At 43.6% G+C, this 24,812-nt stretch overlaps 1 protein-coding gene across 6 annotated transcripts in view; it reads right to left on the bottom strand.

Moving 5' to 3' along the window:
- Positions 1 to 708: 708 nt before the first annotated feature.
- ABCA8 (ATP binding cassette subfamily A member 8) overlaps positions 709 to 24,812 on the bottom strand; it is a 91,574-nt gene continuing 67,470 nt past the window's right edge. For 3 of the 6 annotated variants that reach the window (XM_060645586.3, XM_060645585.3, XM_060645584.3), the window contains 17 exons: positions 22,537 to 22,644; positions 18,103 to 18,276; positions 17,798 to 17,911; positions 15,427 to 15,549; positions 14,535 to 14,600; positions 13,993 to 14,084; positions 12,223 to 12,343; positions 11,461 to 11,578; positions 10,688 to 10,779; positions 7,488 to 7,648; positions 6,207 to 6,282; positions 6,038 to 6,132; positions 5,263 to 5,382; positions 4,923 to 5,063; positions 3,104 to 3,183; positions 1,257 to 1,312; positions 709 to 1,125 (listed from right to left, as the gene is read on the bottom strand). In XM_060645586.3, coding sequence (XP_060501569.3) covers positions 1,027 to 1,125; positions 1,257 to 1,312; positions 3,104 to 3,183; positions 4,923 to 5,063; positions 5,263 to 5,382; positions 6,038 to 6,132; positions 6,207 to 6,282; positions 7,488 to 7,648; positions 10,688 to 10,779; positions 11,461 to 11,578; positions 12,223 to 12,343; positions 13,993 to 14,084; positions 14,535 to 14,600; positions 15,427 to 15,549; positions 17,798 to 17,911; positions 18,103 to 18,276; positions 22,537 to 22,644 — 1,836 coding nt within the window. In that variant the 3' untranslated portion in view covers positions 709 to 1,026. Of the gene's footprint in view, positions 1,126 to 1,252; positions 1,313 to 3,103; positions 3,184 to 4,728; positions 4,838 to 4,922; positions 5,064 to 5,262; positions 5,383 to 6,037; positions 6,133 to 6,206; positions 6,283 to 7,487; positions 7,649 to 10,687; positions 10,780 to 11,460; positions 11,579 to 12,222; positions 12,344 to 13,992; positions 14,085 to 14,534; positions 14,601 to 15,426; positions 15,550 to 17,797; positions 17,912 to 18,102; positions 18,277 to 22,536; positions 22,645 to 24,812 lie in introns of those variants that run through there. The other 3 variants (XM_060645582.3, XR_013552218.2, XM_078438234.2) reach the window with 3 other exon arrangements.

Here is a 24,812-nt window from a genome sequence, read left to right on the forward strand (position 1 = left end):
AATTTGTAAATAAGCCACTTAGTCAAGAAAGAGACACGCAAGAATCCTTGAAGTAGAAAACATATTTCAGGGCACCTGGGTGGCTCAGTCACTTGAGCGTCCGACTTCGGCTCAGGTCATGATCTCACGGTTGGTGACTTCGAGCCCTGCGTCTGGCTCGCTGCCGACAGCCTGCTTCGGATCCTCTGGCCCTTTCTCTTTCTGCCCCTCCCTTGCTCGTGCTCTCTCTCTCAAAAAATAAATAAATTAAAAAAATAAATTAAAAAAAATTCAAATGGCACATATGAGATTTATTTTATATTTTCCACCAACTTGGTCATTTATCAACTTTCTTAGACCAGGCGGCAAATATCTACGAACGATCCGTGGCAAAACGGGCAACTCTGAAGCCTCGATTTTAAAATACATTGAAAATGGGACTTCAATGGTTTACCAGGATTTAAAAAGTTCAGTAAACTCCTAATCACAAGTACGTGTGTATGCTACTCATAGCATTACCAGTGGATGTGTTTTCAAATATACTGGTATCAGATATTAGAACGAATGATGCCGTCATATTTTTAGCCACAAGAATATACAAAAAAAAAAATCTATTTTGAAAAGTATGACACCTTTGACATGGTCACTTAAATTCTTATTAAAATATCAGCTTCACAAAGTCTACGTGAGAGAGTATTTTAAGGTTTTGATAAACAAACAAACAAACAGTTGAACCCAATGTGTTTATTGTACTCAGAAAATGAAACAGTCTCGTAAGAGTGAGTTTGCTTATTCAGTATTATGCAGAAATAGGGAATCAGGGCCACCTGCAGAGACACAGCGGCTGTGACCAGGAGGCGGGCTCAGCCATGTGCCTCTGTCCACGCGGTCACTGCAATTGCCCAGCGCTTGCTCCTTCTCTCCACCACAGGAAGAATCATGTTGTGTTTACAATATAGTTTCTAGAAATCTGACATTGAAGCTATAAAAATAAATGCCTCAAAAAAAACAACCGCAGGCTTGAAAGGAAATAGAGGTTTTGGCGCATCAAGGGTCCTCCTGGGGGAGGAGCTTCCACCTAACTGAGGGGTCAAGTTCTTCGTCAAAGTCATCCAGCTCCTGCTCCTTGGAGAGCTCCAGGAACACCTGAGAGGGGCGAGAAATGAAGAGACGGGGAGGTCACGCTGCCTCCCGCAGCTCCAAGCGAGTGCAAAGCACGGGCACAGCTTGTACACTTCTGTCCCATGGATGGAACAAAGTCCCTAAAACGGACGCACCTGCTCCAGGGTGGACTGAGAGAGGCTGTACTCCTCCAGGTCGAAGCTCTGTTTAACTGCAGAAAGATGGGTGCACATGAGGAGTTCATAGATACATATTTTAATGTTTACTTATTTTGAAGAGAAACAGAGAGACAGAGTTTGAGCAGGGGAGGGGCAGAGAGAGAGAGGGAGCCACAGAATCCAAAGCAGGCTCCAGGCTCCGAGCCGTCCGCACAGAGCCCGACGCGGGGCTCGTACTCACGAGCTGCGAGATCATGACCTGAGCTGAAGTTGATCGCTTAACCGACTGAGCGACCCAAGGCGCCCCAGGAGTTCATATATTTTTACATCTGGACAGTTCAGCATCCAGTACAAACAACTTTTAAAAACTTGTTGAATAAAAAAGTTTCAGTGACAATGTTCCTAGTTTAAGGATTGCATTCAGTTAAAAATACGCCAATGCTGGGGTGCCTGGGTGGCTCAGTCGGCTGAGCGTCCGACTTCAGCTCAGGTCACGATCTGGTGGCTCGTGGGTTCGAGCCCTGCGCCGGGCTCTGTGCCGACAGCTCGGAGCCTGGAGCCTGCTTCGGATTCTGTGTCTCCCTCTCTCTCTCCGCTCCTCCCCTGCTTGCACTCTCTCTCTCTCAAAAATAAACATTAAAAAAAAAAAATTAAAAATGAAACACACCAATGCATTCACTTGGGTCTGGGGAGAAAAGTGCTCACGCAATGCTCATTTAGCACAGTGTTCGCGATGTCTGTTTAATGGAGGAAACGGTGCTGCAAAGGCCTCCTTCCCTGTGTGTGATCCAAGGCTTTTGCACACTCAGCACAGGAAGAAGTGGAAGGAAGACACATTTGGCAAAGGGAAGCATCAGAAGATGATATGAAAAGATGTTTGAGGGTTTCTGGGGAGCAGATATCTTTTGTGGGCCTCTCTCTCCAGTGACAGCTTGCTCCTAATTGAGTTGAAAACCCTTGTCCTTAACCAAAATGGGACTAGTCCCAGCCCCGATGGGAGGGCAGTAGACTGGAAATAGGTCGCCAGCAGAACCTCCAGGCCAGTACTGGCCACAGTGTCGGTCCGGAAGGGACTGCACGAACACATGGTCCAGAGAGTTGGGGTCCTCAGCTCGGAGAATGGAAAGCGGGCACTGCCGTGACCATGAATGTTATCGGCAGGAGTAAAAAAAGTCTTCTCGAACCAGGAGCCTTAAATGTCTTCCCTAGGGAAGGTGGCAAGCCAGCAAAAAGATCACTGAGCCGTGACAATGGAAAGTGCATAGGGAGGGAGTTGCGGCTAGCACAGTTCAGAGAAGCAGAGCTAATGAGCTCTGATGGCAAGAAAAACATGGGGCAGTGAGCACAGACGCAGCGTGGTCACTTTTGAAGTGCAACAGACAAGGGAAGATTGTTCTAATGACCAGACAGGGGCCAGTTTCTTAGTACCCAGCCTAAGGCAATAAAATAAGATGCAAGTCCATATAAAAATTGAATTGTAAATATGCATGTGTCAATGTTCCCAAAGAAAGCATCCTCCTTGAATGCATACACAACTGAATTTTGACTTAGGTTGTTCCTGTGTGTGTGTGTGTGTGTGTGTGTGTGTGTGTAGACACACACACAGGAAAACCCCACCAAAGGTAAAATCACTCCCATTAACCCCCTGCCCCTCCTCCAACACCCAACACACACAGAATCTGTCCACCTCTTTGATCCCGTGCCCATAAAATTCAACTGGAGATTTGAACTCTGAAAACGAACACCTTAGGTCACATTCCGTTCTTGTCGTGCCGACGGATTCATCTAGGATCCGGAATTACCTGCTTTCCGGGGGATCTTATTTCAAAGTGTGTCGCTCTTACCCTTCTCTAACATGAAGAAAGCTCGTGCTAAAGGTCGAACATCTTCCACTGGCACTTTATAGACCATCACCGAAGAGAACCTGGGGGGAGAGGGGCGGGGCTGAGGCCGGTACCACCTGTGCAGGTGCCAGCTGGCTGCGACCCTCTCTCCGGTCGCTGTCCTCCTAAGAGTCAGTTTGGGCCAGCGAAATGCCCAGGCTGAGGCCGTCCACAAGGACAACTGGGAGGCAGGAGGGGATCGTGCCCTTGGCTTCTGAGATAAGAGGTGCAGTGCAGGTAAAACGTGGACATGTGCCAGAGTCACCTGTCACCTTATCTTTTCAGCTGAACACTGGCTCCTCAAACATCACCTTCCAGCCAGGGACTGACGCCTGGTAGTTGCTTGACGTCACCCAATTCACATGGGGACTCTGGGTCTTTTCTCCAGAGAACTCATCTCTCTCTGACCTTGCCCTATGCTCTCCTAATTTGGGATAATATAATTGAATCCTGAATATAAAACTGAAAATATAACTGAAATTGAATTGAATCGCATTTTTTAAAAATAATTTGTTTCTCAGATGAACACTTGTCTTTTTACCATTTGAAAATCAGGAGGATTTAGATTTCATTTTGTTAAGATACTATTTGCGCGGGGCACCTGGGTGGCTCAGTCGGTTGAGCGTCCGACCTCGGCTCAGGGCATGATCTCATGGTTCGTGAGTTCGAGCCCTGCGTGGGGTTCTGTGCTGACAGCTCGGAGCCTGGAGCCTGCTTCGGATTCTGTGTCTCCCTCTGTCTCTCTCTCTCTCAAAATAAATAAACATTTAAACATTTTAAAAAGGATGCTATTAGCTCGCTTTATGGGGCAACCGTTCTCATCTATTCTCATTCCTTGTGACCTCATGACCTATTTCTATTCAGTCGTGGGCTGCACACAAGGTACAGCATTGCTGTGATACTTATACTCCACTGTAGAAATAGTATTTTCCCACCGTATTGTTGTGACTTATCACCCTTTCCTGTTTTCTCCCCCAACTCCTAAATCATCTGTCTTCTGTCATCAAGTCTAGCTGATAAAAATGGCCCTAAAATTAATCTCTTGATTTTTACTGTATTATGCTCCTGAGAACTGTGCCATTACTAGACTGTTTATAAAATAGATTTGAAGTGAAATAATTAGGTTTATATTCTTGTGCCACTTGTTAGCTGTCATGTGACCTCCCTTATCAGTTTCCTATTCTTTTTTTTTTAATGTGCATTTATTTTTGAAAGACAGAGAGACAGAGAGAGAGAGAGAGAGAGAGAGAGAGAAAGCAGGGGAGGGGCAGAGACAGAGGGAGACACAGAATCCGAAGCAGGCTCCAGGCTCCGAGCTGTCAGCGCAAAACCCGACATGGGGCTCGAACCCATGGACGGTGAGATCATGAGCCGAGTCGAAGTCGGATGCTTAACCCTGAGCCACCCAGGCGCCCCTCAGTTTCCTATTCTTAAAGGTAACAATCAGTTCCACTCATTAAGGTCCTTGTAGTGGCCAGACTCTCACATGCTCTTTTGAAACCATCCCAGGAAAAATGGAAAAACGGTGTCTTCCTTGGCAAGTCTCGGGGAGGATGAAGTAGAATAATGCAAGATGAGGACAGTACCGGGCACTTAGCACTTAGTCCCTCTGATTTTACACCAGGTCTTCTCTTCTCCAATTTAGGTTCTTGGGTGTCCAGCAAATAACTTCTTTGAGGTTTCCTTTGGGGCTCACTGTGGACTCCGAGGGCCATGCATCAATGAAACCGGCAAGGAAAAGTTTGGTATCAGATCAAAACCAGCAAGCACCCAGCTTTACCTTTCCTGCCGAGCAGCCTGGGGGAAAACCCTCAGGATTTCGCGGTGGAGGCTTTCCCTTTGCTCGAGGGCCTTCACTTTCATCTCCAGCAGGTAATTCTTGCCAAATTTGCTCTTCAGGTGTTGGATGGAACCGATACACCTGGAGGTGGGAGGAGGATGTGGTCGTAAGAGACAGGGGAACGGGACAGGAAACACCACGCTTGAGACCCTTGGTGTCTAAAGGACCTCACTGGTGGACCCAGATGCAGTAGCTACAGCCGCGCGGAGACCTCCCTCTGTCCACAGACTCCTCCGGCCGTGCACCTGGGCGCCCAGCGCGGGGGTGGACGGGCACCCACCTCAGCCTTCCGGACACCATGATGGCCACGCGGTCACACACGGCCTCCGCCTCTGCCATGTAGTGGGTCGTCAGGAGGGCGCCTCTCTCCGTGTTCTTAAAGGTGGCCCGGATTGCCTGCCTGAATCGTCAAAGGACCATGTGCAATTGCGAAAGGCTTCTCGTTAATCGTAAGTGGGCAGAGAGAAGAATTTGTAACTGGCACGAAGGTTGAGTCATTTGCAAAAAGAGCTTAAGCAAGGGAGGGACCCGTATGGGGGGGTGGGGGGAGGGAGGCAAGTGGGAGGAGGGGGAGGGGGGGAGCCAGGCGTTGGAAGAGGAGCGGGCACAGAATACCGTGTCGATCACGAGGTGGCACTGAAAGAGAAATGCTGAGCAGGAGACTGGTTACGAAAAGGCTGCGCGAAGGAGCAGGGAGAATCCAGCAACAGAGGTGTTCACAGCCTCGTAGGAGAAAATGCATTCCTAAGAAATATACAAGGTGACACGGAGGACCCGATCCCACCTCGGCAACCTAATACTGGGCCCTCGCTCTAAAACACCAGCCTGGCGTGGTTATCACCGCGGCGATCAACGATGCCTACTCTTTCTTCAGTGATGGACTATCATCGGGGAGAGGTTTCCTTTTTGGTTTGCCAAATATCGGTGGCCCTAACGATCCTGAGAGGTGTCTCCTTTAAGAGACAGTTTAAGGGGCCATTCTTACAGCAGGAAAGCAATTCACAGATTTCCTACGGGGCAGTGGAGCTGGCCCCGACGGGGTCGTGCCCCCTCACCACATGTGCTGCTGCCCCTCGGGGTCCATCCCTGTGGACGGCTCGTCCAGAAGCACCACCGATGGGTTTCCCAGGATGCTCAGCGCAAAGCACAGCTGGAACGAGAGGAACAGCGTGTCTGGGGCTGACATGTGGGGTGTGCAGAGGAACGCTGAGCCCCCCCTCTTACCTTCCTCTTTATTCCCTCGGATAAGGTCCTCACGGGCAGCTTCAGCTGGTCCTGAAGCTTGAGTGCATCCACCAGCCTGAAGGAGGGAAACACGATGGGGCATCACAGTGAGGAAGTTGGAAGGAGGGCAGACCCGCAGCCCAAGGATGCAGAGCGGAGCTCAGAAATGCGGTTCTGAAAATAGACACCAGGTGATCTTTTCTTTTGTTTTAAATTTTTAAAAAGTATTTTTATTTATTTTTGAGAGAGAGAGAGAGAGAGAGGCCCAGAGTGTGAGCAGGGGGAGAGGCAGAGAGAGAGAGGGAGACACAGAATGTGAAGCAGGCTCCAGGCTCTGAGCCATCAGCACAGAGCCCGACGTGGGGCTCGAACTCACAGACCGCGAGATCATGACCTGAGCTGAAGTCAGATGCCCAACCGACTGAGCCACTCAGGCGGCCCTACATGCCAGGCAATTTTAAACTGGTTGGTCAGATCCCCTCAGAGAGATAGTTTTCTCTTTTAAAAGAATAGAAGCACATTTCATGATTTCTAAATAGTTGTGCCAAAATAAATACTTTATACTGAATTGTACTTATATTTTGCTTTTAAAAAATATTTATTAAAAAAATTTTTTTTAATGTTTATCTACTTTTGAGAGAGACAGAGACAGAATGCAAGTGGGTTGGGGCAGAGAGAGAGGGAGGCACAGAATCTGAAGCAGGGTCCTGGCTCTTAGCTGTCAGCACAGAGCCTGATGCGGGGCTCGAACCCACGAGCTGGGAGATCATGACCTGAGCTGAAGTCGGACGCTCAACCAACTGAGCCACCCAGGCGCCCCCAAAAAATGTTTATTTATTTTTGAGAGAGAGAGAGAGAGAGAGAGAGAGAGAGAGAGAGAGAGAAGCCTAAGCAGGATCCGTGCTGTCAGCAGAGTCTGATACAGGGCTCAAACTCACGAACCGTGAGATCATGATCTGAGCCGAAGTTGGGCGCTTAACTGAGGCAGGTGCCCTATGCTTAATTTTAGTATTTTTGGTAACTTTCACTGATGGTTACTTTTTAATTTTCATATTCAGTATGAGAGGAAAATGAACACTTTGAAATACAGGAAACGGGTTTCTAGTGGGGAATCTACCCAGTGTGGTCTGGGTCAGGGGTTGATCGCTCGCTCTCCCTCTCGCTCTCCCTCTCTCTCTCTTCCTCTCGAGAGAGGAGTCTTCTGTCCAGAATGACAGTGAAGCTCGTCACTCCCAACTGTCCCACACCCTCAGGCATAGAACACCTGTGGCTCCCGCCTACCTTGTGATGGTGACTGCCGCATCGGCTTTCCTGAGTCCTTTCACGGCAGCGAACACCTCCAAGTGCTCCTTCGTGGTCAGGTTGGGCCACAGCACGTTCTCCTGAGGACAGTACCCTAGGAAACCCAGGGAGTCGTCTTCACGGCTCCCTTTTAGTAGTACCTGCAGAGGAAAGTTCACGCTCAGAGCCTGCCCTCTGGGTTTGTTTGCTTCCCCTGCATATTTCAATGGCATCTTTCTCCTTACAAACCTAGAAAAACTAGAGACTCTCTAAGTCCTAATCGGGTTGACCAACCTGTCCTCAATCTGCATTGGAGAAAGGTCGTCAGAGAGCAAGCCCATGAAAACAAGTGAGTGCCCCACCTAACCGAAGCCGAAAAATCAAAAATCTCACCAACGGGACCGTCTTGCCATCGTGGCCAACAGTTGATATACAATTTCCTCATCGCAGTCAGGAAGAAAGTATATGAATTGGTGAATTTAATTACTCACTATTGGATCCGTGATCCAATGTTTTTTGAGAGCCACCCATGTAACAGCCAGCACCCCTCTTATTTTGGGGGTTTTCCTGCTACCAAGTGAATCGGGCAATAAAGAACTAGAAAAATGAATGGATGGAATACAGGCAGCTCGTAAGGTACCGTAGTGGGAGCAGTCCGGAAGCTGGGTTGGGGAATACCAGCGGAGATAAGTAGGTAGGGTCATCAGAGAAAGCCTGTTTGCTGAGGGGCCATTGTGGGGGGGAGAGCAAGAGGGCACCTGCCATGGAAAAGCCCAGAGGAAAGGAATCTGGAGCAGAGGAAAGAGCCAGAGCAAAGCCCTGCGTCATAATGAAGCTTGATATGTTCTTCGACCCTAGACAAAGCTGGGGGCCTGGGGCCGAGTGAGAAAGGAAAGAAAGGCGAATGGAGAAGGAACATGATAATCGGTCCCTGCAGCTGCCAGCAGGTGGGGGGTCCGGGGTGGGGGTGGGGGGGTCCTTCAGCCTTAGTGCAGTAAGAGGTTGTTGAAAATATTTAAGTAGGACAATGACATTGTTTATAAAGATCACACTGGCTGATCTGATGACAGCTAATTTCATGACACCCAAATAGCTGACTTTGTAACTCAGATCTTACTTTAAAAAAAAATGCTTAGTATGTTTTATTCTCAGGATTTTTATTTTATTATACTTTTTAAAGTTTATTTATTTATTTATTTGGAGAACGCGGGAGAGCGAGAGCAGGGAAGGGGCAGAGAGAGAGGGAGAAAGAATCCCAGGCAGGCTCCGCACCGTCAGCACAGAGCCTGATGCGGGGCTCAAACCCATGAACCGCGAGATCGTGACCCGAGCTGAAATCAAGAGTCGGATGCTTAACCGACTGAGCCACCCAGGCGCCCCTATCCTTTTTAAGTAATCTCTACACCCAACGTGGGGCTCGAACTCACAACCTGAGATCAGGAGTTGCACGCTCTACCGACTGAGCCAGCCAGGTGCCCCAGAACGTACCTACCTTTGAAAATATTTCATCGCCATGTATCTATGAACAGTTACTTCCTCCTTTTGTACTCATGTGTGATGAGAAATAAAATAATGATTTAGGGTCCAGGTGGTGACTGAATTGAAGCGTGGTCTCAACTGAAGGAGTCCAGTTAGAGTTGACCAAGCCACCAACCTCCCTGAGTGGCCCCCTTCACAGACACCTGCTCTCAGCTCGGCTTCGGAGGGATTGTGGATATGTTTTCTCTTCCGTCTTTAGTGGGTTGTCAATCACTTTACAGGAGGTCTTTTCCCTCCAGGCTGACCACCAACCCCTTTCCCACGGTGCAATCCCCTAGACCTCTGCGTTATATTCTGTTCTCCACAACCCTGGGCATACTTTCCAAAGGAGCGAGCTCTTAAAGTTTTCTTTTTTTCTGCCAAGGAGTTTGGGGGGAAATGTTTTCCCTATACGTCATGTTGTCTCTCTCTTTGATAAATCTGAGCCCCTTTGTTTTTTCAGACCACTTTATACGGTTCAATTGCATGTACGATTCAAGTTGACTTCATATCCCTCAACTTTGAGCCATTCCTTACAAATACTCCCAAGAAATAGTGGATCTGTGCAAAAATACACATTCCAGTGTCCAAGCATGTTGTGCAGGACAATGAATATAATTACTTAATAAAGGTGTTTTTTTTTCAACATTTTAATTCGAGGTTAAAGCATTATATGCAGGGAAAACAATTGTTCATTGAATGTGCAAATCCTGTATGTCTACTATATTTCAATTTAAAAAAGTCTAAAACAGGGGCACCTCGGGTGGCCCAGCCGGTTGGGCATCTGACTTGGGCTAAGGTCATGATCTCGCGGTTTGTGGGTTCAAGCCCCACATCGGGCTCACTGCTGTCAGCGCAGAGCCCTCTTGGGATCCTCTGTCCCCCTCTCTCTGCCCCTCCCCTGCTCGTGCTCTCTCAAAAATAAATAAAACATGAAAAATAAATACATAAAAATTTTAAAACTCTAAAACAAAAAAGTAATGCGTTACACTGCACTTGCTGTTAGTAAATGGAAGCAAATAGTTTGTCAAGAAAAACAAAGTGCAAATGCGTGTGTTTTATGATATTGTAAATAAGACTTGTACGGATTCTGATATTGATTTCTGATCGGATACTGAACATTCCCTCTAAATGTCTCTGAAGGCATAAGTAATTGCTCCCTGGCAGCGATTAATTTTTCTGTGTATGAACATGTTAATTTGTGAATGTATTATTCTGCTAGTTTACTTCAATCATCTAATGATTAAATGATATTTGCTGTTTACAAAGTTTTAACATCTTATAAATTAAAAAAAAATTAATGTTTATTTATTTTTGGGAGAGAGAGACAGAAGGCAAGCAGGGGGAGGGCAGATAGAGAGGGAGACACAGAATCTACAGCAGGCTCTAGGCTCTGAGCTGTCAGCACGGAGCGTGATGTGGGGCTCGAACTCACGAGATCGTGACCCGAGCCGAAGTTGGATACTTAATCGAGCCACCCACCTGCCCCAACATCTTATAAATTTATTAGCATAATTATATTATAACATATTATAATTATATAAAACATAATACATTATAATTATATGTGGTATATAACCATATATTATAATTATATTAAAATATGATACATTAAAATATATCATAATTATAACTATAATATGTATTAAAATTAATGTAAATTATTAGCCTAATTCACTTACCTGTCCAGCAGTTGGTTTTGTGTCTCCAGTTATCACCTTAATGGATGTACTTTTACCAGCTCCATTGTGTCCTAATAATCCTAAAACCTCACCTGAAAAAAAATGGTTACACTTAATATTGACTTTCTCTCTCAAAATAAATAAATAAACAAAAAAATTTAAAAAAAATGTAACAGAGTCTGAAGTCTTGCTATGTGACAAGTATCGTGCTATGTGCTTTATACACAGTATCTCATGTACTTGTCAACCCTGAGAAGTTACCATAATCCTTTCTTACGTATCTGGGGCCGGCTCTCAGAGATTAGGTTAGCTGCCCACGGTCACACTGATAGGAAGGGGTAAAGCCACTCTTGGAAACCAGTGTATCATACTCTTGTCTCCTGCGACCCTAAGCACTCCATGACAATGACACAAAATGAGGTCATCTGACAGCTGCTGGTCAAATCTTCTGACTGGATGGGTACAACCCCAGTTAGTTCTCTTGTGAAGAAGAACACTAGGAAATCAATCATGTTCGTTACATAGAAATGTCACAGCTCCAGTGGTTCATTTTAATAGACTGCTCATGGTTTCCATGTAGATGTGACTGTGCCCCATCCGTGGGGTGAGTTAATTAATTTCACTTAGAAATGGAACAGGTCAAAGGAGCTGTCACAGTCACCTGCTGATGAGTCTGTGTGTGAAACCAAGAGATGATGCATCAGATTCTCATCAGGAACCATAAAGCTAATGAGGGCCCCAAGCCAACAGGGGATGAGCCACTGGGGGCAAACCTTTTCTAACACAGAAAGAGACATTTCTCGTGGCAATTTTCTTCTTCCTCTTGGAAAAGCAGTGCTTCCTCTTCTCTGCATACTCCTTGCGTAGACAGCTGGCAATAATGACCGGTCTCTGTAAATAACAAATAAATCACATCAGACCTTAATTCTCTCCGTTAACTTTGAAGAAACTCTGTCTTCCCACTGGGTTGGTGTCTTCCCACTGGGTTGGTTAGCACAAGCTACGCATCACAGAAGACCTTCTCCTAGGTGACATGTTTACTGGCCATTCTCCAATCCTAGTCTTTATTTTCAGTCACGTTAACCCCTGACAAAGGCAGTTACTCAGCAGCACGTTATTTTTTGCAGAACAGGAGCAAAGAAACTTGGAGAAGTACCGAGTCATCCTTAAACATCCAAAACAACAAGCTGTGGACCAGACTTTGCCTTGAAGTCCGCACCGTGCACTTTCTCCAAGAAGCAATGCCACCCTATCGCTTTATTCCGGTTCTAAAGTTCACTAGGTCTTTCTTGGCTTTTGCAATTTTCATTGTTCTCTACTGGTTCTTTAAACCGTGAATGACAAACTGAGGTGACATGACTCTTAATCTGCTTCTTTAGATGTAATCACATGACCACTTCCTAAACTGGAGTTGTGGTCTTTGCCTGTATGTATTAGAGAAACTCAAAATTCTGTGAGCATTAGACTCGTAGCCTGACCACTTTGACCGACAAATGTTTGTGGTTTCGATGGAATCATTACCACGTATGTTTTACCTCATCAAAGTTCGTGGAATTCAAGGCATCTGCTGTTCTCACTCTTTCCATTTGGACATCTTCATCCTCCCCTTCTGGATCTTCTGGATTTTGATACGCGTTGTTGCTTCTTGGAGAAATTCTAGAGTCGAAAGCCACCCATTAATCACTGATTGGCAGCTTCATTCTTGTATTCAGAATACTGCATTCTTTAAACCTGATGCTTTGAGTAGTAGGCTGGGTACTTAATAAATTGTCACACTCTCCTTTTAGTACCATGACTCCTCCGCCCTTCCTCACCTTATTCCTGTCCATGGTACTGCTATATTTAGTGACCATTGCTTCTCACGTATCTTTCGCTCTACTTACCTATGGGACGTTATTTTTTCATTATCGCTGGGCAACTTAGTATCTATTGTCTAACATAGGACTTTAGTATCCTAGTTTAGTGATGCAATTTTTCTAGAAACCCTATCTTTACCACCACCTCCATGTTGGCATTATTGCATTTCCATGAGGAGAATGAGTTGACATATTTGGAGTCAGGATGGTCTCAGAAAATACAAGTTAGATGCTTGGTCTCCTACTGAACCTGGCCATTTCTTGGGAATATGTGCCAGATTCACTTTCTCCTCTATTTTAAGTCTGGTCCTTCATAGCTAGCCAGCTAGCTAGCTAGTTATGTCATTTTAGTCTCTCTTACCTCTGCCCTAATCCCACATACCGATCTTAGATTTCTTTTTTTTTTTTAAGTATGTTTATTTATTATTTATTTTGAGAGAGAGCATGAGCGGGGGAGGGGCAGAGAGAGAGGGAGAGACAGAATCCCAAGCAGGTTCCATGTTATCTGTGCAGAGCCCGACTCGGGGCTCGAACTCATGAGCCATGAGATCGTGACCTGAGCCAAAGCAAAGTGGGATGCTTAACCAACAGGGCCACCCAGGTGCCTCGACCTTAGATTTCCTAAAGGTCATCTTTTACCTTGTGAGTCACCCACTCAACTGTCTGTCATAGTTAAAGATGAAACCAATGTGGCATGGAAGACAGGGAATAAGATGCTTATGGACGTGTCCTTGTATGCCACAAAAAGACAATCTCAGCTTCTAAGTCCCATTATGACCGGACCAGTCTGCGATCGACCAGCTGGGCTTCTCGGCACCACAGGAAAGGAGCATAATTATTGTGGTCTTTGGCTTATTCATCATTCTAGTCTTCCTCCCTAGACTGGTAGCATTCCTTCAACTACCAATCTATTTAAACTGATTGTTGTTTAAACTGAACCAGCCACCCGAGCCTGGGTGGCTCGGGTGGTTAAGCACCTGGCTTCTGATTTCAGTTCGGGTCATGATCTCGCTGGTTCATGAGTTTGAATCCTGCATCAAGCTCTGTGCTGACAGTGCAGATCCTACTTGGGGTTCTCTCTCCCTCTCACCCTCTGCCTCTCCCCTGCTCGTTGTCTCTGTCTCTCTGTCTCTCTCTCTCAAAATAAAGAAATAAACATTAAAAAGCAAACAAAAAAACCTGAACTAGCAGCAGATAACTTTTCCCACCCTCTCACTTCACATCATGTCAGACAGAGCCCTTAACAGTGAGTGTTTCAGATCTCTTTTCCTCCTCTACTTATAATCCTCTGATTTAGGTACTCTGATCTCTATATTTTGTCTTGGCATATAGCTGCGACCCCAGCCTGTTCCAGGACTTGGCAGTTCTTTGCTAAATCGTTACTTTATGCATGAAAAAAATTAACCACTGATAACTGAAATGAAAGAATCCAATTTGATTTCTCCCAACCTAAAGAAAGGATCTTTCCTCATTGATGTCTTTCCGAACTTCCATTCCAGACACCGAAGAATAAAAAGGAAGATGATAAAATGAAGGAAAGGCTAGGAATAAAGAGAGAGATGCATGGTTAGAAGCACTCAAAGAGAAATGTTTCACATCAGAAATGAACTAGGAATGGTCGGACTTCTCCAAAGGTATGGTTGGAAAAACCATTTCAAATTTCCAATAATCTATCTGTCAAATCGTGCCACTATCAAGTTCGTTTTCAATCTTGCTTATGGAAACATTAGAAGCAAATACAATTAGGTAATACCATTACTTTAGGTCATTTCGTCTAAATACTGGCATAGTGTTTTCAAAATTTGGGAAGCATATTATCTAATCAGTGAATCTTTATAGAAAAATGTGTTCCATATTTTACTAATATTTTATCTCCATGGGCTACACATACCCATATATCTACCTTAATAAAAAGCTTCACCCTGTATACAGGGATTAAAATGGTTCGTATAGGAAAAGACAACAGTTTTGAAAGACAGGTGTGTTCTTACAATTAAGAATACCAGAAATGGCTCTGCCCTTGTTGGTTCTTGAGTCCAAAGAGAAGACTCGACTTGCTGCAAAAGGAAAAACAATGGTTACATAGGAAGGTTTTTGGTTTTGTGCATTTTTATCCATATAAACGTGAATTGGCCCACTGAACAGCCCTACTGGTATGTCCCCTGATTTCGCCATGAGTATTGGGTAGGTGTCCATTCCAAAATGTGTATCAAAGGGTTGTATTCCTTCCTCCCAAGGTCTAAGAGGCACTGTGTTTTTATTTGAAGCAATAGGATTTAGCAAGTACTCACCACCTGGTGAGAGGATCTTGGGCATGCGTTAGCCTCTCCAAGGAAGGAGAGAGAAACAGGGTTTATCCTTATCCCGCAGAGCTTCACACACCTTCCTGTGCCCGTTGATCCTTCATAAGCCCCTCCCCTCCCTTCCCCTCCCCTCCCTTCCCCTCCCCTCCCATTCTCTTCCCTTCCCTTTCCCCATCTTCATGCATGCACTGTATCTTTCTTCCTTTTGTAGAAGTCGATTAGCTAGAAGAAAAGGATTTTATTCCTATGGAGTGCCTCTCGAGAATCGCAAGATCCCAAAGATCGGGGGTATTTCATTTGCCTTCTTCTAAAGCTGAGCATGCCTACGAGTACATAAAGACTGCTCTGTTTCCCACCACCTGTTACCCCCCCTCCCCATGCACGGACCGGGGGCAGGTTTTCTAATGCAGTTCAGCTGGAGCACACGGGCCTATCTGGGAGGAATTCAGCTGGTATCCATGCGGTAGAAATATTTCAATGTCATGTATACTCAACATGATGTAGAACCCCAACCCCCAGCATAGCATTCACAATTGGCCAAGAGTTCTAGGACACTGGGGCAGATGGTGGCACTACTTACATAAAGAAACAAGAACATGCAGCCAATTAAGGTGGCTTGTGGTATTAAAAAGGTGATGTAATACAGCACGCCATATCCAAAGTAATCCAATAGCATAAATAAAAACAAAGAGAAGGTGGAGATCTAAAGAAGATAACAGACATGCATATTAACACTTCGAATTTCAACATATATTCCAAACTGAGATGGCTCATCTTGAAGATAACCCTAATTTCAGCCCCAGCTTCAGAAACCCAACTGAAATCAGCATTATTGCTACTGACCTGTTCTCTTAGTGACTTAGCCAAATTCCTTTCACCTAGAGTATCATGAGTGAGACACGACTGGGTAAATCTAACGTATGGAATATTTTCGTTACGGAAAAGGAAGAAAGTTGGCCTTCTTTTCGGAGGTAAAACGGGTAGAAAAGCAATGATCATGGGGAACACAAACTGATATCTAGTAGGAATGACATAACAACAACAGAGAGAGAGAGAGAGAGACTTCTGTTAGTTATACTGATGGAGAGACAGAGGCACAGAAAAACCCAGAGTGGCTTCAGGAGAATTCAATAGAATTCAGGGATAAGAGATGGTGAGAGGTCCAACAGACACATTCAGACTTTTTCTTCTAAAACACTGCAATGATAAAAGTTCCCTGAAAGTTTTTGTACTTCCGGCTTCTTTGTGTTACAAGCTACCATTTTTATGGCACTGGGCATGTTCCTCCTAAAAGTATATTTCGGATCACATTTCATGTCTATACTAGAAGCTTCCATAGCTTCCCACAGCCTGTAGACTCAATTCTGGAGCACATCACCAAAGGCCAGCATGGTTCCAACCAATATTTTTACCATAACTAAGGCCACGCCCATGCTGCACGGTGTTTTCTTCCCTTCCCTAAGCCAGATTATTATCAGTTCCTAGGATAAGCCTGGACTTTCTCCCCTCTGGGTTTCTCTTTCTTCACTGCATCATTCTTCTTCAGCTAGTAAAATCTTATTCTCCAGGTTTCAATTCCTAAAGGAAATTTCTGCTCTCATTTTCATGAGTTCATCTTTCCCTTCTCTGGTTTTCACAGAGGCAATCTTTTAAAAAGAGATCATCTTTAGTATAGTAAAAGAAGTCTGAGCTGCTATTTGTCATTTGATTGTAGCTAATGCCAAGGATTTTAGTGCTCATTTAACAGACCTATGCCCATCATGAAATAGACAAAATATGAATTCCTTTAAAGTACCTTGGAATTTTGTCAAAAGTGGTTATTACGAAAACCCTAAAAAAAGGCAATAAATAAAAATTTGTAAATTAAAAAAAAAAAAAGAGATCATCTTTTCCTTGTCACTTTGTTCTCGTAAGTGACTGTTTACTTCTCTTTTACCCTCTGAGTGCCCTTTCAGGGTTGAAACTATTTTTTATTTATTATCAGTCTTACTTTTTGACATATTGTTGGAAGGCAACTAATACACATTTTTTTAAAGCCGATTTATTTATTTTGAGATAGAGAGAGTGAGCAGGGGAGGGGCAGAGAGAGAAAGAGAGACAGAGAATCCTAAGCAGGCTCTGCACTCTTAGTGCAGAGCCTGGCATTGGGCTCAAATTCACGAACTGTGAGATCATGACCTGAGTCGAAATCGGGAACAGGACGCTTAACTGACTGAGCTACCCAGGTGTCCTGAAGCCAACTAGTATTTGTTGAATTAATAATTTACTTTTTGGCAGCCAGAATGACAGGAAATTAGAATAGGTAATAGGAGATAACATGTACTTTTCCTTCCTAATTTCGATAAAATAAATGTTGCTTTTGTGGAATTAACTCTAGTAGAATTTGGAGCAGTAGTTTCTAGTTTTAACCAGGCTAGCAACAACATTCGTAATCTCGTGGAGGTCTGTGGGCTTCTTTGTTTTTCAGTAAAGAAGATACAAATGGTTTCCTGGCTTCCTTCTAGCAAATACTTTATGGTTCTAGAAACAATTTGGCTACTTTTAAAAGAGAGGAGGGTAGGGGTGCCTGCGGGTAGGGGTGCCTGCGGATCTGCGGTGGCTCAGTTGGTTAAGCATCTTGACTTCAGCTCAGGTCACGATCTCACGGTTTGTGAGTTCGAGCCCTGTGTTGGGCTCTGTGCTGACGGTGTGGAGCCTGGAGCCTGCTTTGGATTCTGCGTCTCCCTCTCTCTCTGCCGCCCTCCCCCTGCTCTCTCTCAAAAATAAATTAACATTAAAAAGAGAGAGAGAGAGAGACAAGGCTAGAAATTAGGAAGAGAAAAACATGCAGAGTTTGAAAAGGATCATGCATAAAGAAAACAAAATATTTTAGATTATGATATTAATTTATCATTCTACTGAGGGCAAACTTTAAGTACTGGCTCAGAATTGTACACAAAAAATATACTTACCATAAAGAAGGAAAAAGACCAAATGCCACTATTTTTCCTCCCCTTGCGAAAAATGAACGAAATCACGTATGTCAAGAAGATAAGTGAGAAGGCATAGCCAATAGAACAGGGGATCTGAAATCAACAGGAACGTGACGTTCAGTCAAAGGCAAATGCAATCCGAGAAACACATCAGGAGCCAAAAGAGTGTTGTAGCACAGAGTTTTACAGCGATTTAATTTACGACAATACAAATATCATTTGCATCTTCAATTTTTTTCATGAAATCATTCAACGGTATTTGTTCTATGAATATCATCACTTACTTGTATAGTCTGATTTACAGTTACAAACGCAGACTCTTGGAAGTTTAAGCCGTAGTCTAATAAATACATAAGCAGTAAGATCAGGGAGTACATTGGGACATCCACCAGCGCCTGCCCAAACCAGTAAGCAGAAGGGAAGAGGCCTGAAATCCGGAGCTGGGACTGAGCTTTGTTCTGATTACAAAACAGCAAAGACACAAAGCGCTAGTTCAGTTGGAGCTTCCAGAAAACGTGGATTATGTAAGAAAACATTTGATCAGCATTTTCCTTTGTAATGATTCTGCATCATGGCCAGAAGCATTATGGGGACCAAGGGATACGGATAGTTCCAAACACAGATGGTCAATTTGTTGCTTTCATGAACAATATTGATGTTCGTCACGCACCCAGTGGAAATACGTGTAAGAAGGTCTCAGTGTAATTAAGGTATTAACACTGCAGTAAACAAAACAGTGATTAATAATCTACGGGAACAGGGTGGTTTATTTAAGCAGCTAGCCTTCCATCAGGGTGATTCTGCTTTGACTCACTGTGAAGTCTTGTGCTGTCTCTCTCTACACATGTCTATATACATATCAAGGTTATACATAAAATATTATGTTTTAGTTACTATTATACATAAATACATAACACGATATGTACCTTATATACATATGAAATGGCTTTATTCCTTTCATTCTAACTAAAGGATACATTAGGGTAGTTTTGGCATAGCACACATGCAAATATTTATTACCCATCCAAATATTTATGCCCACGTACATGAATATTATTACATTCGTAAATACTACGTGTCTTGCATTCCTGCCCGTCTCTGAATAAGCACACTAAATTACATATTTTAAAACTACTTATCAAGTGATGAGGGGTTGGGCCCCAATGAAGCAATCGCAATAAACGGTTAAGCAATTTTGAATATGTTTCTTTTCTTTCAAAAATAGTTCATTTGCTGATGGTCTCCGGTTGGCTAAAATAGGCCCCTGTCAGAGATGGAATTTTACCTAAGGATGCGTGTCAAAATCTCTGAGCACTGGCCCAGTCAGTTGGCACGACTGAAAAGGATTTGGCGATGGACGGATCTGTGGTGAAGCCCGGAGAGGGGTGAATGGTGGTTTCAGGTTACTGACCGAGTGAGTGCCCAGCACTGCCAGCTCTGGAGGGCAGGAAATGCGGAAAGGGGGTACGCGTTCAACAATATCATAAATTCAGCTTTGGAGATGTGGTTAAGTTGGGAGAGTCTGTGATTCTCCCAGTGGCAACCCCGGAGAAGGGAGTTTGGATCCGCACTGGAGGTAACGTGAGAAATTAGAGATCTTGGGGCGCCTGGGTGACTCCGTCAGTTAAGCGTCTGACTCTTGATTTCGGCTCCGGTCATGATCCTACGGCGGTGGGACTGGCCCTGCACTGGGCTCTGTGCTGATGGCACTGGGCCTGCTTGGGATTCTCTCTCTTCTCTCTGTCCCCTTCCCCCACCCCCGCACAGGCACACTCTTTCTCTCTCTCTCTCAAACTAAAAAAAAAAAAAAAAAAGAAGAAGAAGAAAGAAATTAGAGATCAAGTCTGTTGAGTGATGGGTAGGTAAAAGGGGTTTGAAGCCATAAGGTTAGATGAGTTTGCCTAGGACAGAATGACACCAAGAATGATGAGAGAGCCTAGGACTGAGATGTAAGGAGTTCAGAATTTAGAGACAATGGAGAAGAATGAGGAGTTCCAAAGGAGAAAGACAGTGGCCAAAGGGTTGGGAGGAACATGGTGGGACTGAGGCATTTCACAGACCAGAGAAAGAAAATGTCCGCATTTCCTACGGGAGGCATTTTTTTTAAAGTTTATTTATTTATTTTGAGAGGGAGAGAGAGAAAGAGAGAGAATGAGTCCCAAGCAGGCTCTGTTCAGGGCAGAGCCCGACATGGGGCTCCATCCCACGAAACGGGAGATCAGGACCTGAGCCGACACCAAGAGTCTGAGGCTTAACTGACTGAGCCACCCAGGTGCCCCTGGGAGTCATTTTAAGTTAGGACAGTGTTAACTACGAGATGCCTGACAGTTACCTCAGGCCAGCAAATGGTGTTTCCCAAGATTCCCCGGAGGTTCTACACTAGGAAGAGAACAGAACAGCCAGCGCTCCCTTCCCTTGGACAACAGAATCACTTTGGAGAGGAACAGATAAAGATCCTTATGCAGGGTCACTCTGTGAAGTCAAGTTACAAAAATGGAGCCATTAAAAGGCATTCTGTTGAGATTTGCAAGTAAAGCTAATGCGAGTTGGCCTGGGTTGACGAGTCATATGAATCCAACACCCTATGACTGCCACTCAAAATCTGTCTCTACTCCAGAACTATTGAATCAGTCTTCATCTTAAAAGATGCTCCAAATATCTGTCGGTACATCAAAAATGCATGGCAAGCAACGAAAGAGTGTCTGTGAATGAAAATGTATAGTCAGTTACACATTAAATATTTTTTTGTTCTCACGTTTTCAACATACCATGTTCCTTTATTTCAATTCTCTCTAACTTTTTTGAAATGTGATTTTGAAACCATAAAAAATGTCCCTATGAAGTATTCAGTTGCGTGGGGTTTGACACATGCATGGACTCCTGTATCACAATCATAATCAGAGTATAGAGCATTTACATTACCCCGCCCCCCAATTTCCCATGCTCCTTTGCAGTTAATAGCCTTTATCAGGGGTTACAAGAAACCACAGGTCTCCTTTCTGTCACTGTGAATTTATTTTACCTTTCTGAGAATTTCATATAAATGAAATCATTCAGTATTTACTCTTTCCTGTCTTCATTGCCTCAGTGTAATGGTTATGACCCGTATCCGTACTGATGCATTTATCAGTTGTTCCTTCTTTTGTACTGCTCAGTAACATCCCCTGGTCTGGCCACCCAAGGATTTCTATCAATTCACAGCTTGATGGAAATCTGGGCTGTTTCAGAGAGTTGGCTATCATGAATAAAGCTGCCAAGAACGTGAACGTACCAGTCTGTATGTGGAAAGAGGTTTTCTTTTCTCCCAGGTAAATGCTTAGGAGAGACATTCCGGGCCACACCATAAGTGTATTTTTCACTTTGTAAGACAGCGCCGAATGGCTTAGCAAAGTGACTGTGCATTTTATGTTCCTGCCGATGACGCATTACAGTTCCAGTTTCTCCATATCCTCCCAAACGTGATATTTTCAGTCATGTTCATTTACTCATTTTCGTTCGTGTGTAGAGCTATCTCATGGGGGCTCTTTTCCTGATTACCCATGATATTAGCCATCTTTTCATGGGAGCATTTTCCTTCCACATATCTTCAGTGAAGTATTTGTTCAAATATTTTGCCCATCTTTAAATTTTAGGCTATCTTTTACTACTGAGCTGTAAGAGTTCTTTATCTTCTTAGTACAAAAAAATTTTTTTTTTAATATGGAATGCTTCACAAATTTTTGTCTTTTCCTTGTGCAGGGACCATGCAACCCTCCAATTTTTGTTTATGTGCGATAACAAATCTTTTGTTAGATGTACGAGTGTTGTGGATATTTTTTCTTCCCAGCCCGAAGCTTTGTATTTTCTTATTGGTGCTTTACAAAGAGCAAAAGGTTTTAACTTTGACGAATTTCAAGTTCTCATTTTCCTTTATGGTATATATGCTCATTCTGCCCCATCTAAGCAAGAAATAATTGCTTACCACAAAACCGACGATTCATTTCAAATAAAATTTGTGTATGGTGGGGGGTGAGTGTTGAGAACACTATTTTTTTTCCTCATACCAATGTCAAGTCGTTCCGGTACAATTTGCTGAATTCTCTGGCAGATTTTACTGAAAATCAACTGATAATCTCTGAAATGTCTATTTTGTTTCCTACGCCTATATGACGATCCTAAATAAATACAACACATTCTCCACTCCTATAACTTTGTAGTAAGCCTTGAGGGCAGAAACATAACCCTTCCAACTTTGTTTTTTCTTTTTCAAATTTATTTGGTCTATTCTAGGTGCTGCACATCCATGCAACTTTTAGAATCTTCTCTATCTGTAACCTCTTTATTTATCTCTGTATTTATAAAGACATCAAACAAAATTTTTATATCTTAGGATTTATTGCTGAATTGGCTGCTCTATGAAGCATGTATAAATGGACGGGAGGGTGGTACCTGGGTAGCTCAGTCGGTGAAGCATCCAATTTCAGCTCATGTCACGATCTGACGGTTCATGAGTTCAAGCCCTACGTCGGGCTCTCCACTGTCAGCATGGAGCCCGTTTTGGATCCTCTGTCTCCCTCTCTCTCTGCCCCTCCCCTGTTCGTATGCTTTCTCTCTCAAAAATAAATAAGCATTTAAGAAATGTATAAATAGCCTCGTGAAAAGGCTTGTATAAAAGCCTTGTGGAAGGACTTTCACCTTCACCTTCTAGTTATACAAAGTAATGAAGTTTTCATTATTACCTTATAATCATCGAAGCTGCTCATTGCAATATAAGGAGTACAAGAGGATGCCAAAATCGCCCATAATATGGTATGTTCCCAAAATACAAACGAATTTCTCTGTGACTCCTGAAAATGCAAATATAACGAGCTGAGTAACAAATTCAAAATTTGCTTTCTGGAACACATTAAAAAAAATATTAAACTGATGACATATACTCCCTCCTTAGGTCCCCACTGAGGTTCCCAAACTCTTTCATTATCCATCCAATTATGAAGCATGACTCTTGGCTTTATACCCAATTACAGGGATAAGGAAAGTGACTCCAAGCATGAGGCTGAACTGATAAGTATTACACCGTTGGGAAACAAAAGAGGAGTAAGATTTTACATTTTCTTATTTTAGGATTCTAAAATGTATTCTGATGTGAAAACAGTAAATAATGACAAGTCACAGTTGGAACATCTCATTTTTCACGGGTATTTAATTATGTCAAATGCGACAGCCTGACTCAAAAATCCTCTCGGATGTTCTGTGGGCACAGTGATGGTAAGTGCCTTTCTAGGTACACCGTGAGACCAGAAAAATATTGGTTGAGGCTTCCAAAGTAGAGATAAAGCACAGTACTAGAAAGGGAAGTGGAATCTCCATGAAAAACCTTCGCAGTTGCTCACACACAATGTCGCTCCTGTTTGGAACAGTCTTTAGCGACAGAAGATGCACTGACTGCCCTGAAAACAGTTTCCACGTTACTTTCGTGATCCACAAAGGTGTTTAGTTACACACATTGCTGAGAAAAGTTATAACCAGGGGTGTCTGGGTGGCTCAGTTGGTTGGGCGGCCAACTTCGGCTCAGGTCATGATCTCATGGTCCACGAGTCTGTGAGCTCGAGCCCCGCATAGGGCTCTGTGCTGACAGCTTGGAGCCTGGAGCCTGCTTCGAGTTCTGTGTCTCCCTCTCTCTCTGCCCTTCCCATGCTCACGCTCTCTCTGTCTCTCTCTCTCAGAAATAAACGTTAAAAAAATTTTTTTTTTAAAGTTATAACCAGAGTCTGGTCATCTTCAGCTTGGCCATCAGAGACAACCTTTCTCACGACAGAAAGGTGAGATTTAAGGTTATTGACAGAATCTTTTAAGAACACCTTGCATGCGGGGTGGGTTCAGTACTCAGTGGTAAATCCTTTGACTTGAGCAGGACAGAAGCAAGGTCTGAAACTCCCAAAAACTCTTACCTGAGCAACGAACAGGTAAATCCAAATAGAGTATAACCTGAGTTGCTGGAGATATTAAAGTTCGGATGCTGAGCACGTGAAACAAGGTCAAGTGAGGTAGTTAGTTGGTATCGAACTCATCATAGCTAAAACGGAATGTTTCTATTGATGGAAATTTGCTCAACTATGGTATCCTCCCTCAGAAACCAGAAAATGGATAGGAGGTTAATTAAATGAACCATAGCATAGTCTAAAATTAGTCCTTGATGAATGACTAAAACTTTTTGCTTTAGGGATTAAGCTTCTTACACACCCTTACTGAAAGGAATTTTTATTTGCTGAACGCACCATGAGGTATGTCGTGAGAAGTCAACTCAAAATCCTACAGGAGTGTGTGAAAATGATGGACACAAGGTCCATTTATATACACATGGGTAAATGGTCTTTAGCCATATATATATTATTCTAAAACCCTAGATTTGAATGGAATATAGATAATTTGCTGACCTCTGACTTTCATTTATACATTTAACAAATAAGTTACTTGGTGCTTATCATGTCCTCAGCCTTATCTCAAGGTATAAAATATTCTGTAGGGTTAAAAATACACGGTCTCTGGGTTCAAAGAACTCTCTAAGTGGAAGCAATATATTTAGGAAATCATCAAAAAGGAACAATTACAAACTCTAATCTGTATTCTGGTTTCCAAACTTACAAGGCTGTGTACACAATCCAATCACATGGGCCTTTTTTTTAGAAATAGGGATTTTTTTTTTTTTCCTTTTGCCCCAGGTATGAAAAAGCTGGCAGGCCCAAATAATGAATATTTATTACAAGGAACTGGAATAATTCTAGTGTAACCAGCCTGCAGTGTTGGTCTGAACTTTGTCCTAAATTTTTTTCTCTGTAGTGTTTCTAAAAGTAATCATAAGACTTCAGTTTCTTCCTTTCCCTTCCCTCCCCTCCCCTCCCCTCCCCTTCCCTTCTCTTTCCTTTTCTTCTTTCTGTCTCTCTCCTTCCTTCCTACTTTTGTTATTTTTGTGTTAGTCTCAGTGCTTCCTGACTTCACTTTCATTACCTCACAT

The sequence above is a fragment of the Panthera onca genome, chromosome E1 (genome assembly GCF_046562875.1).
Source record: "Panthera onca isolate mPanOnc1 chromosome E1, mPanOnc1 haplotype 2, whole genome shotgun sequence".
Classification (NCBI taxonomy): Eukaryota; Metazoa; Chordata; class Mammalia; order Carnivora; family Felidae; genus Panthera; species Panthera onca.